Source organism: Clupea harengus, chromosome 8 (genome assembly GCF_900700415.2).
Source record: "Clupea harengus chromosome 8, Ch_v2.0.2, whole genome shotgun sequence".
Lineage (NCBI taxonomy): Eukaryota > Metazoa > Chordata > Actinopteri > Clupeiformes > Clupeidae > Clupea > Clupea harengus.
Window position 1 is genome coordinate 27,169,212 of NC_045159.1, and position 12,775 is coordinate 27,181,986.

Here is a 12,775-nt window from a genome sequence, read left to right on the forward strand (position 1 = left end):
TCTTTTTCGGCTAAACGTTATTCTCGTGGGCCAGCTCTTTATGCGTTGCCTAGTCATGATATCATAATGCTCACGCCCACCCAGTTGACACTAAATGTATCGCTATAACATTATCATGTAAATGAACAATTTATGCATAATTACTTTTTATTAATGTTAATATCACTTCACATATTATATATCATAGTATAATGTCATAATAGGCTATAATGTCACACTGTACCAGTTAATAGGCCTATTTTAACTGAGCAGAAATCTGGTGAGATAAAAGTCAACAAAAGACCACGTGAAGTCAATTGATATTGTTAGGCAGCCAAATCCATTGGAGGCATGAATGTGTTAAGGAAAGTTCAGTCTTAAAGAGGTATGACGAAATATCAAGTTTGTCTCATACAGGGAAATATCATATGGAGCATACAGCGCACGCGGATAGAAGCCTGCTCTGACAGACATCTCTACAACGTAACAATTTAAAGTTTTAATGGTGACCTCAAGCCTAAATAAAGTAAGGACAATAATAAATAAACTCTGCCCTCGATTGATGCATTTTAAGTAATTACAGACGTGTTCTGATGAATTTTGTTGCGAAATATTTCACCACTTCAACGCCTCTAGAAGTCCAGTTCGGTTTTTACGTGAAGCTCCAAAAATCTATGAAATGGGTTTGCATGTTCGTCTCTGCGAACGGGGATGTAGAGGTGGGATTGCGAGAATCGAAAGGTTGGAGCGCCCACCCGTTCAGCTTCCGTGAAAGTACGTTTTACAGTAATTCATTGAGACTATCTAGGGTTGGTCATAGTTGATGGCCATAATATTTCTTCTAAACAAGAGTGAGGTTTTTCTTTCTTCTTTTGACATCAGTCTCTACGGCAAGCTCTGAGACGGACCGCTTGGACAGTGGGAGCCCTCCCCTCTGGTCGGATCTGCCTTGGTAGGTGCGAATAAAAAAGGGCCCGTGTTTGCAAATATGCAGATACATTGAAGGGGGAATCATACTTTGTTGAAGTCTGCTCAAAGTTGGGATGTCATCTTACTAACGATCAAGTTAGCTGGGAAAACGGGAGAATGATTCTTCTCTATTTTCCCTGTCGTGCTGCTGCAGACCATACACTGGCACCACAGAGACCGTGGTTTCAGATCATTGAGCCTAGACAAAAGGTATTTTTGCAACTACTGTTTTAATGTTAGATAACTTATGGTTTTATATTTCGAGCATGTTCGTAGCTTATGCTTGTGATGCTGTTCACTGTATATGGGTGACGAGAAGTATAGGCATTAGAGTGTGCTGAAAGAATGTATTCCTTCTGTTTATCAGAGCTACGTTATTATAGCTTTATTAGAGTCAGCTGTCGAAATTTTGGAATAGGTATTTATCCTGTTGTGCACGACGAAATTAATAGTGTGAATCTTATAACAATGGCATGAATTTTAAGAAAGTTTGTCCTCTCCAACATGTGTGAGTGAAATTATGTTAGTTTAGGCTACTTTACATTGATATGAGGTAGATGACGGTTACGACAGAAATCACGACAGGTGGTATGGTTATTACTGATGTCTCAGTTCCCAGAGACGGAACTTTTTAAAACAGGCTACAGAAAGCTACACATGTTAAGATATTATGATCAGTTTAATGTGATTATGATTACCCATATTCATCAGTTAGACAAATTCTTCTTTCCTCATTTGGCGTGCAACTTATCCTTTTCGTTGGATATAGTGTTATATGGGCAATTTATTGTCTTTGGAAAGACATTTGACTTTGGCGAAGCATATTAAGGCGAAACGTGTTCGCTGCCTGTCTCATTGTTTGCGGTGAGGGAATCAGCTTGACTCCTGCGCGCGATGTCCCCGTGCTTGTACCGCTGAGAACGGGGATTTACGGCGACCCCCCGGTACTGCCGCAATCCGTGAGCAGCAGTGGCGCTCATAAAGGGGTTACTAGTGGTGGTGAATAAATGGTCGTAGCAATTAAAAACAAAGTCAGACGTATGACGAGTTAGATAAGAAATAAAACTTTGAAATAGCCAAGTATTAAGAGGCTAGACAGGAAGAAGTCTTGGGCATTTCTTTGTGCACATTTGTGTCAATACCAGCGTTTTGGGTCTCGTGCGCCCGTGCGATTAATGTGCGTCCGTGTGTGCGTGTATGTGTGTGTGTGTGTTTGTTTGGGGGTGGGGGGATAGGTGTGGAGTCTGCGTGATTGCGCGTCGTGAGAGAAGGCTTGCTTAGTTCCGCATTGGCTACTATTAGTAGCCTGCTACCTATTTCGAGGCTTTAGCTTTTTTTTTGGCCAGCACTTCTGACACAAAAGGTTATCTAATAGGAACTTCTCATAGTCCATAGAACTTTAACGGATCAATTAAAATCTTCATATCATATTTGAAAATATGTACACATTTGCTTTGCCTGTGTGGTTGGTCAACTCATTAGGAAAAAAGTTTTGATTTTAAGGAGGTTTAACTTGATGGCAACATTTTAATGTCGAGAGAAAGTCTAGTGTCTAATGGTGCTGCAAAGAGCCTAAAGCCATGTAATCAGCTATAGTTCCATTTCAGGCGTGCGGTGGGTTGTGTTGTGTCGGCCTAGTACTTTTTAAAGAGAAGGACCAATTACCACCGGACACTGACCTCCAGGGAGGTGGTTTGGGCGCAGCTTCAAACTGACGTGGTTGACGGAGGGATGGAAATCTGGACTAGAGTTGTAGTGTTGTAAAAGAGCAACGACGATGACGACGACGACGACGACAACAACAACAACAATAACAATAATAATAATAATGATGATGATGATAATTTACACTCACATATTCACTGAAAATAAATTTCAGTCAGACAGACAGTAGCCACACCGGAGCAGAGAGTGGATTGCTTGATATAATAAATATAATTATATAAAACCAAACAGGGTTAGTTTTTAAAACTAAAACACCTATTTCATGTTCTTTAGATCACCTATGTAACTTCTGTAGCCTGACAAAACCATGGGGTGTGAATTCAGTCATTTACTGAAAATGGAGGCATATCCTACTTCAGTACTTGGAGGACGTGTTGCTTCTGCTGTCCTGATTGTCCGGTCACTAACATTGGCTGTTGCTGAGCAGGATCAAATAATACTGTCAACAGGAGACATGCAAGTTTGTTTGATTTACAAACTGTACCTAAAAGTTCCCTGTCATACTTTATGGGGGAAGACTCCACTCATGGCCTACAAGTGAGCAGCCTGACAAATCAGGAATCAGTGTCATCAAATAGTTTTATCATAGACATATATAGTCTATGAGTATGTAGTCTATATATGTCTATGTGTTTTATCAGCTGTCAGGTGTCAGGAATTAACCAAATGAGAAGCTGTTTTTTGCATGTAAGTTTGTTTGCAATCATATGTATCTGAAGATTATTTATAGAGTACACTTTGATCATTTATGAAATCGGGAGAACTAGAAACTTGAGGCTTAAAAAGTCTGAAGAAATGAAACTTTCTTCAACACATGTCAAGACATGTTTCCATTTTACCTGAACAATTGGACTAGTCTTTGCCTCCCTGTTGTTGTCTTTGACATAGGCTGCTGCCTCTGGTCATTAACCTGGTAAGGAACAAGTTCTGTTTAAAACAGCATAGCGGATTCAAGACTTCAAGATTCAAGAGTCAGTTATTAATGTTGACTTCTCTGTGAGAGTGACAGTCTACAGCAGCTTGCCATATGCAGTCTGCCTAGCTCAAAGGGAGAGAAACCGATGAATCTCAAACTCCAGCAATTACAAACAAAACCCCCAAATTCCCAGTGCAAAGTAAATGCTTGACCGGGCTGTCGAGCTATTCTTCAATGCTCCCCCCACCCCCTGAAGGATTAGATGTCTTTTGGAGCTCACTTGTGTGACTGCCCTTCATTTATCCTCAGACATATAAACACTAAACACTAAACACTTCAAAGACCTTAATGGCTAATTAGAATCTTTAAATGGATGTGACAGTGCAAAAGACTCACAACGCACCACTGTGTTTAGTTGGTCAAACCGTTCCCCCCCCCCCCCCCCCCCCCGGCTACATTGTCTGGAGGTACTCATGACGAGAAGACTGGAGGTCCTGGGGACCTATGGATTCATGTTCTCTGTTCTCTTCTCTAGGGCATTCAAGACAAGCAGTCAACACTTGATTCTCATCAAGATAGTGCTACTACAAAAGATGCTTTGTTTTTTACTTCCCCTGGCTGGGAAGAAAGCTTAGGTTTACTTGTCAGTTAATCACTTCATTATGAGTAAATCTTGCCTTCATCTCCTTGCCGCTGAGTGGCCCTGGTTGACCTTTTGTTTTAAAAGAGTCGTCATGTATTCATTATTTGCTGTTGGCTACACTGCATTTTCTACAGGGGGAGGTTGCCAGTTGAAAACAAAACTGTAAAATAGTTCAATCATGTCATTGCTATATCAATTTGACGTCTGAAGCAAATGAACATGGTCACATGAAGCATGTTTCATTGAGCTTCTACATTTTCTTTGATACACAGATACACGGTATTCAAGGTATTCAACGGAACTCATCTTTGTGATTGGATATGGCAATCTGATATGGTAATCTGAATCAAAAGTCCATAATGTTAAATTCATTGTGACCTTATTCTGAATGAAAAGTACCGCTTATGGTTCATCTTGGTTTATGCTTTATTTCTATCTAAAGAAATGTATACCTATGTTATAGATCAATTTAGCATAAAAGGAGTTATAAAAAAAAATCTTAGTTGTAAGTATGGACCGAATGGAAAGTAAAACTATGTGTGTGTAATTTCATGGAAAGGGTTAGTCTGTGAGTGTTGTACCCAGACAGACAATAAGTCTTTTTCTTCACTCTCTGTGGAGGCAAATCTGATCAGATGTTTGCACCTGACTCTCCCGACCTATGACACGCCACTAATCATAGATTGTGCAGTTGTTGTTTTGACTAACAAATTGCCATGAAAATAGACAGCGGGCATCATGGTGTGGCAAAAGGATAGAAGCGCATATGCGTAGGGTATATGTCTTGCTCTGCTGATGACAACAGTTTGTTTCACTCTCATACTTTATCTTGTGAGATATGCCAGTCAAGAAATGTGACTGAGACTCTGGTGTGTTTTTTTTGTGAATGAGAGGAAGTTATTAATGACACATGAAGACACTCTGAGTGCTGTTTGTCGATGGACTCAGCTCTCCAACTCTCCATGCTTTCTACGATTTCTCCAAACACAACATGCAGGTAGAAGCATGACAGGTGCCCTAGAATCTAAATATGTTTCCATTGCAGTACAGTCATTCAGGTGCGATTGACAAAAAATGAAAGTCAGATTATGAATGTGAGGGATCTTACACAGGCAGCAGGAGAGAGAGAGAGAGAGAGAGAGAGAGAGAGAGAGAGCGGGACAGAGAGGCACTGGAGGTGATGTCATGGATGCTCATGGTGGACATGGCCAGGCTGGGAGCGGGCATGGGTACATGGCCAGGCTGGGAGCGGGCATGGGAGCGGGCATGGGTACATGGGCGCTGGGCGAGAGGAGCCATTTCTGGCGTAGGGCACAGCAGGCGGACTGTGGCTGTGCCGCAAGGCTCCTGGTCAGCAGGCGAGCTGGGGGATGGGGAGCTGGGGTGGCGGGGCGGACGGGGAGATGGGGTGGCGGGGGTGGGGGTTGTGTGTGTGGGGGGGGGGGCTGGCTGTGGTCCGCTGGCGCCACAGACCCCTGAGCTGGTGAGAATGCGGGGGCTGCGCTCCTGCCTTTGAAGCTTTACCTCCCACTAATTCTGGCCTTCCAATTTCCACACACTGCGCAGACCCCCCCCCCCCCCCCCCCCCCCCCCCCCCCCCCCCCCCCCCGCTCTCCCACCTCCCCTCTCCTCTCCTCCAGCCCTTCTCCCTCCCCTTCCCTTTGTTTCCCTTATAAGGACTGGGCCGGCCATTTCCTCAGATTTTTTCTCGGGGGTTATGTGCGTGTGTGTGTGTGTGTGTGTGTGTGTGTGTGTGTGACAGGACACAGGTCACTGAAATGGTTTGTTCCTTTTTAAATTGTCATTAGTTATTCAAATAAACAGGACGATACTAACACCTGAACTTCTGCCAGCTGGCACAACATTTTGTGAAAATCCGAATATATTTTAGTGTTTACAACCGGGTAGCTATCCCTCTCTACACACGATCAAAGCCCGTGTGAAATACACTCCGCTTCCTTGACCTCCAGCCCTGAGGAGTAGCACACAGGATCTGCCCAGGACGGGTCCTCTCACCTCAGAGTCAATGACAAAGGCGCTCCCGTATATCACTCAGGAAATGGTGTCATCATGTCACAAATTATAATGGTGAACTGATGGATTTCTGTGATGACTGTGTGTGTGTGTGTGTGTGTGTGTGTGACGGAGAGGATGTGACAGAGAGAGAGCTGCAGTGCATGGTCATATTTGTGTGACACACTCTCGACCAATTTTTTTTTTTTTTTTACTTATTTGATGTAGATCAGTCATTTGTGTGTGTGACTTGTGTGCACCAGTGACTGCAAACGTCATTACAGTCATTGGTGTGTACATAAGATGGCCTCCCTGCCCAGGAGTCAGAGGACGAGACAAGAATCTGTTTGAGATTCTCTGGGACCTTAGAATGATGTCAGGTTGTGAATAGCCCACTGTCGGGTGTAAGTAATTACATTCCCATACACCGATGTGTGCCGTTATGACAAATGTTTTGACAAATGAGGGAAGCTGTGAGTCTTCCTGGTTGGGTTCGTAAGGAGAGGTGTATGAACTGGTCTGGTGAAGGGGTGGGATACGGGAGAGCAGATTGACATTCTTAATGTTCTAATCATTTTCTACTTTACATCTGAACCACTTGTGGAGGTCGGAATCATCACTGACTGTGTGGTTTGGTCACAAGAGAGAATTGTGCAAGAAGTGGTTTGCCAACTCTCTATTATACTGCTTCATTGATGTGTCAAAGCTGAGAACAACTCTCTTGTGATGTTTTCTTTTTTTTCTCTGTCTCCTAGTTTTTGGCTTACCAGTGGAAGGATGTGGACGAAGGATAAAATTTAGACAAAAGGTCAAGGGCTACAGGGGACCGCCTGTCTGCCTGCCTGCCTGCTTGCCTGCCTGCCATTGGCCGGCTGATCTGTTTGTCAAGGGGAGGCTCCACCCTCACTAGAGCTTCCAGTAGGCAAACGAGTGGCACTAGGCCCCTCTCCCCCTCACCCCCTCACCCATCCTGTCCCCCACCCCCAACCCCCCCACGCACACACACACACACACACACACACACACACACACCCACCCCCACCCCCCCACGCACGCACGCCGGGGCTGGATCATGTCGAGCGGCGGGCCGGAGGGCGACCGGACAGCCGAGGCCCAGGACCTGAGCTGCTCGCCGGACTCCCCCGTCACCGAGCGCCGCAACCGCAGCGGCATCATCAGCGAGCCGCTCAGCAAGAGCCTGAAGCACTCCCGCGCCCTCTCCCAGTACACCCCCGCCTGCAACCCGGCCTCCGTCAACGGACTCCACAGCAACGGCCACACCAAGAGCCACCTCACTAAGTCCCAAGAGCGCCACCACCACCAGCAGCAGCCCCCCCCCCAGCAGCAGCAGCAGCCCCCAGCATCGGTGCCCACCCTGGGCAAACTGGACCGGACCCTGGAGCAGATGCTGGAGGGGCAGAACGGGCTGCTCCACTTCGCCCAAGCAGCGGCGCTGCTGAAGCGGGCGGGGATGGAGCACATGCTGCTGCCGGGGGGCATGGGGGTGGGCGTCGGGGGTGAGACGGGCGTCACTTCGGGCGACCTGGAAGCGGCCTCGGCGGTGGAAGCGGTGAGCGGCCTAGCCGACTTCGCCTACGGCATGGGCGGAGGCTTCCCGTTCAACCCTGGTCTCTTCATCATGACGCCGGCCGGAGTGTTCCTGGCGGACAGCGCACTGCACATGGCCGGCCTGGCCGAATACCCAGCGCAGAGCGAGCTGGCGTCCGCCATCAGCTCCGGCAAGAAGAAGCGGAAACGCTGCGGCATGTGCCAGCCCTGCCGGCGCAGGATTAACTGTGACCAGTGCAGCAGCTGCCGTAACCGCAAGACCGGCCACCAGATCTGCAAGTTCCGCAAATGCGATGAGCTGAAAAAGAAGCCGTCTGCAGCTCTGGAGGTAAGAGTGGCGCGAGCAGACACTGGGGGAGGGCAGTGGCCAGTTGGCCATTTAGAGAGGATAGATGCTTAAGATTTAGGTTTTAGGTATCATAACACATTCATCACCTCCTCTGGTTGACTGGGGAGACAGGGGGACACTCTGTCCTTCAACAAGTGACAGCCCTGGTTATGGAGCAGTGCAGTAGAGACCTGATGCTAGATCAGAACCCAAGCCTGGTTGATGAGCACAGTGCAGTACAGACCTGATGCTAGATCAGAACCCAAACCTGGTTGAGGAGCACAGTGCAGTACAGACCTGATGCTAGATCAGAACCCAGCCCTGGTTGAGGAGCCCAGTGCAGTACAGACCTGATGCTAGATCAGAACCCAAACCTGGTTGAGGAGCACAGTGCAGTACAGACCTGATGCTAGATCAGAACCCAAGCCTGGTTGAGGAGCACAGTGCAGTAGAGACCTGATGCTAGATCAGAACCCAACACAGAAGATCTGGATCTTGTGGGCTCCTGCCTTGACTGGTGAGGTGTTATTGTCGGACACTTCTTTAGAGACCAGAGATCATTTTTTAGTTCTGTTAGCTTCTGTTGGCTTTAGGGAATCATTGTCACATATTCACCCGATAATTTGGGATTGCCCCTATTGGATTGTCTTGCCATTGTCACTTGATCTAAACTCTGTGTGGAGGTCTGGTGGCCAATTAACTCAGTAGGATTACCAAAGAATAAATATGAGTGCTGTGATGGTTTTGAACAGTTTGTTGAATTAGTTTAAAAAATTACTTCAAAAGTTTTGCATTTTACATTCCTTAATGTCACACCGTGTTTAGTTGTGTCTGGGTGTGTATTATAAGTGGATGTGTTTGATTGTGTAAATATGTTGTGTATTTGCATGTATGTGTGTGTGTGTGTGTGTGTGTTTGTTTACATAAGTGTAGCTTATGTGTGTATGTGTACATGGATGTGTATGTCTCTATGTGTGTGAGTGTGTGTGTGTGTGTGTGTGTGTGTGTGTGTCTGTGAGTTCAAAATGGTTCTCCGTATTTTAGTAGAAGTCAAGAGGGGAGCTAAGGGGCTTTTAGGGTGTGACAGGTGGCACGGGTGGGGGAAGGCATGTGTCTTTGTGAGTGTGTACATGTGTGTGTGTGTGCGCGTGTGAGTGTGTGAGTGTGTGTCTGTGTGTGTCTGTGTGAGTGTGTGTGTGTGTGTACATGTGTGTGTGTGTGTGCGTGTGCTTGTGTGTGTGTGTGAGTGTGTACATGTGTGTGTGTGTGTGTGTGTGTGTGTGTGTGTGTGTGTGTGTGTGCGCGTGTGTGAGTGTGTACATGTGTGTGTGTGTGTGCGCGTGCGCATGTGTGTGTGTGTGTGTGAGTGTGTACATGTGTGTGAGTGTGTACATGTGTGTGTGCGCGTGCGCATGTGTGTGTGTGTGTGTGAGTGTGTACATGTGTGTGAGTGTGTACATGTGTGTGTGCGCGTGCGCATGTGTGTGTGTGGGCAGACAAGCTCCGCAGGGTATTCTCTAATCTGTCCCCCACACTCACACACATTACGTCACCCTCTCCTCGCCATGCCCTGATTATTCCACCCCAGTGTTAAAGATCTGTCTCCCCCCGTGGCCTACAGGAAGTCTTTAGGTAAAGCTCCTTTTACAGAAGGGATGGATCTGGAGCCATATGTTTCTCTGTGAGACGAGGATGCTACGAGCAGCAACGTATAGTGACGTAATACCCATACCAGAGATGTAGGATGCTTACGCGTGTGTGTATATGTGTGTGTGCACATAGGTATTTCAGCAACTTCATCTATTGGTGGAGTTTTTAGCAGAGGGTTTGCGTTAGCACATCACTGACTGAGTTTGTGTGTTTATGTTCCTCTGTGACTGTGTGTGTTACTGTGTGTGTGTTACTGTGCGTGTGCGTGTGCGTGTGCGTGTGTATATGTGTGTGTGTGTCTGTCTGTGTGCGTGTGCGTGTGTATATGTGTGTGTGTGTATGTGTGTGTCTGTGTGTGTGTGTGTGTGTGCGTGTGCGTGTGCGTGTGCGTGTGTATATGTGTGTGTGTGTGTGTGTGTGTGTGTGTGTGTGTGTGTGTGTGTGTGTGTGTGTGTGTGTGTGTGTGTGTGTGTGTGTGTGTGTGTGTGTGACATAGTCCATCTGGCCATAGGGCTGTCATCTGGAGCACCAGGTGTCAGTGTGGCACAGGCGCCCTCCCCTTGCCCTCTCTCCTGTGTGGCACGCCTGTGTGGCTTAATGGCCCTCCAAAACTTCTCGCTGAGGTCACCTCATGTTGGCTCGATGGAGCATAGGCCTGTTCGTCATCACTCTCCAACCTCCAGCGCTCCCATAAAGTCCCATTTACAGCCAGCCATCTAGTGACACTCATCTCGTCGGCCGCGCAATCAGTCTAATCACGACAGCGCCTTCGTTTAGCATCTTGCATCAAAGACTTGTAAAATGTATTGATGCTGCAGGGCATTATAGTTGCAAGTACAAGGTGCTCGATGGAGTTATTGTGTAGACTAGGCAGGAGGACGTGTTGACACTGATGCGTTTGTGAATGATATTCCATTCTCTGTCAGTGTGCCACAGTCCTTCAGCGGTTGTGGCTAGCTGCACTGTGCCCACTGGAGGACACGAGGCTGGAGACTTAAAGAGAGCGGAGGGTGAAAGAATGTGAGATAGCAGATGAGAGGCCAGGGGAAATGTTTTCCCCTGAATGTGGTGCGCTGTCCTGAAGCCGTGGACTCTCCAGTTGGGTATTCTGAGTGTGTCTTCATTTGAAGTTCATAGGAAGGAGTGAGTAAGTGAGAAGGAGAGAAAGGACTAGAGCTTTTGTATCTTTCATTTCTGCACTTTTCTTTGTCATTGTCAAGTACACTGCACTTATATATACATACATACATACATACATACTTACATACATACACACACATACATACATACATACATACATACACACACATACATACATACTTACATACATACATACATACATACATACATACATACATACATACATACATACATACACACATACATACTTACATACATACATACATACATACATACATACATACATACATACATACACACATACACACATACTGTACATACTTACATACATACATACATACATACAGACATACATACAACATGTTGGCATGTATAATTGTTTAAAGTTTAAAGACAGATGTATACATCCATATTTTGAAGGGGAACTCCTGAAGTCAGAAACATGAAGCAATTTAATGTATAGTACCTGACATCTAAGCTGACGTGACTGCCACCACGTGGGCCACTTCACTCAGGTGCCTGAGAATAGGCAGTGTTATGGCTGCACATTGATCCTTAACCACAACCGCTCACATGTCCTTTTCCTCGAAATGCTCCATTGAGTCAATTAGGATGACATTAGAATGCAACTAAAATAATGAATTTCATGTAGGGGACATTGCAAATGCAAATGTTTACATTGTGCACAGCAAAAAACTGTGTAATTGGTTTGCTCTGGCAAATCATCAAAGGTTTGCAAGGTCAGATTTAAACGCATACTAAGTGAAAGTTGTTTAATCTGCTGTGACGTTACACACACACACACACATATATATATATATATATATATATAATGCATTAGCTCATGTCAAACATGTTAGAGGGAATGTTATGAAGTCATGATGAAAGACATACAGGAGGAAAAAACAAGAGATCTGAGGGATTTGTCGCGTGTCGCGTGTTACATCATTTATGATGCCGCTGATTCATGCTGCTGTCTGCATCCATTCAGACTCCTCTTTGACATTAATCATTGGGAAAAAACGTTCTCCAGTCAGTCTTTACACATTTTTTTAATACTGGAAAATGTATATATAGCGTGACATTCAGAATTTAATGCTTGGATGCACGCATTTAGAATAAAAAAAAAGTAATCTCTGGACGATGCAAAAAACGATGGATGGCTATTTATTTCCAATTATGAATCAATTTGAGTTGAAATATTTCAAGTTAAGTGATTTTTTAAGTAATTTTTTTTTTTTTCAAAAGCAAGATACAACTGTAAAATCACACCACAATGGACTGAGAGGCACACTAATATCACTTGTACTTGAAGCATGTCACTAGCTCGACACGAGTGGTTTTTAATGATGATTAGATTCTGTGTTGGGATTTATCTGACCCGGGTTTGTTAAGGTTCCTCGCGTTAGTGTGCTGTATGTTTCTTATTGATTTAACACGACTAGAATCCCTTCTTCCCTTGTAGTTATTTGCAGCTTAGCCTTTTAGACACATTATGTCACCAGTTTGATCATCTCTCTTGATTGCGTGTGATGTGGTGCATATGTTTGCATCCAGATTTTAATGGCTGGTCCCCGTGCTCATTCGTGTGAACCTCTTAGCACCAGTATGTGTGAATGTGTTGCTGGGCCGGCTCCTTGAGACACAGCTACACCTGCAACACCACTGGATGTAGTGCATGTGAGTCGGGGGGGGGGAGAGAGACACGAAGAGATGAAGCATTCGCTTATAGATGATTCTGTGTGGTTTCCACTGCAACATGATCGGGAGACGCAAATGAGGGGAAATAAACAAAATAGAAAATAAAAAAAAATAAGAAAGTAAGTAAATTAAAAAAAAGTAA

The 12,775-nt window shown here is 45.4% G+C and overlaps 1 protein-coding gene across 2 annotated transcripts in view; it reads left to right on the forward strand.

Moving 5' to 3' along the window:
- Positions 1-7,292: 7,292 nt before the first annotated feature.
- Positions 7,293-12,775, forward strand: part of cxxc5a (CXXC finger protein 5a) — an 8,891-nt gene continuing 3,408 nt past the window's right edge. For both annotated transcript variants that reach the window (XM_031572584.2, XM_031572585.2), the window contains exon 1: positions 7,293-8,142. In XM_031572584.2, coding sequence (XP_031428444.1) covers positions 7,318-8,142 — 825 coding nt within the window. In that variant the 5' untranslated portion in view covers positions 7,293-7,317. The remainder of the gene's footprint in view (positions 8,143-12,775) is intronic.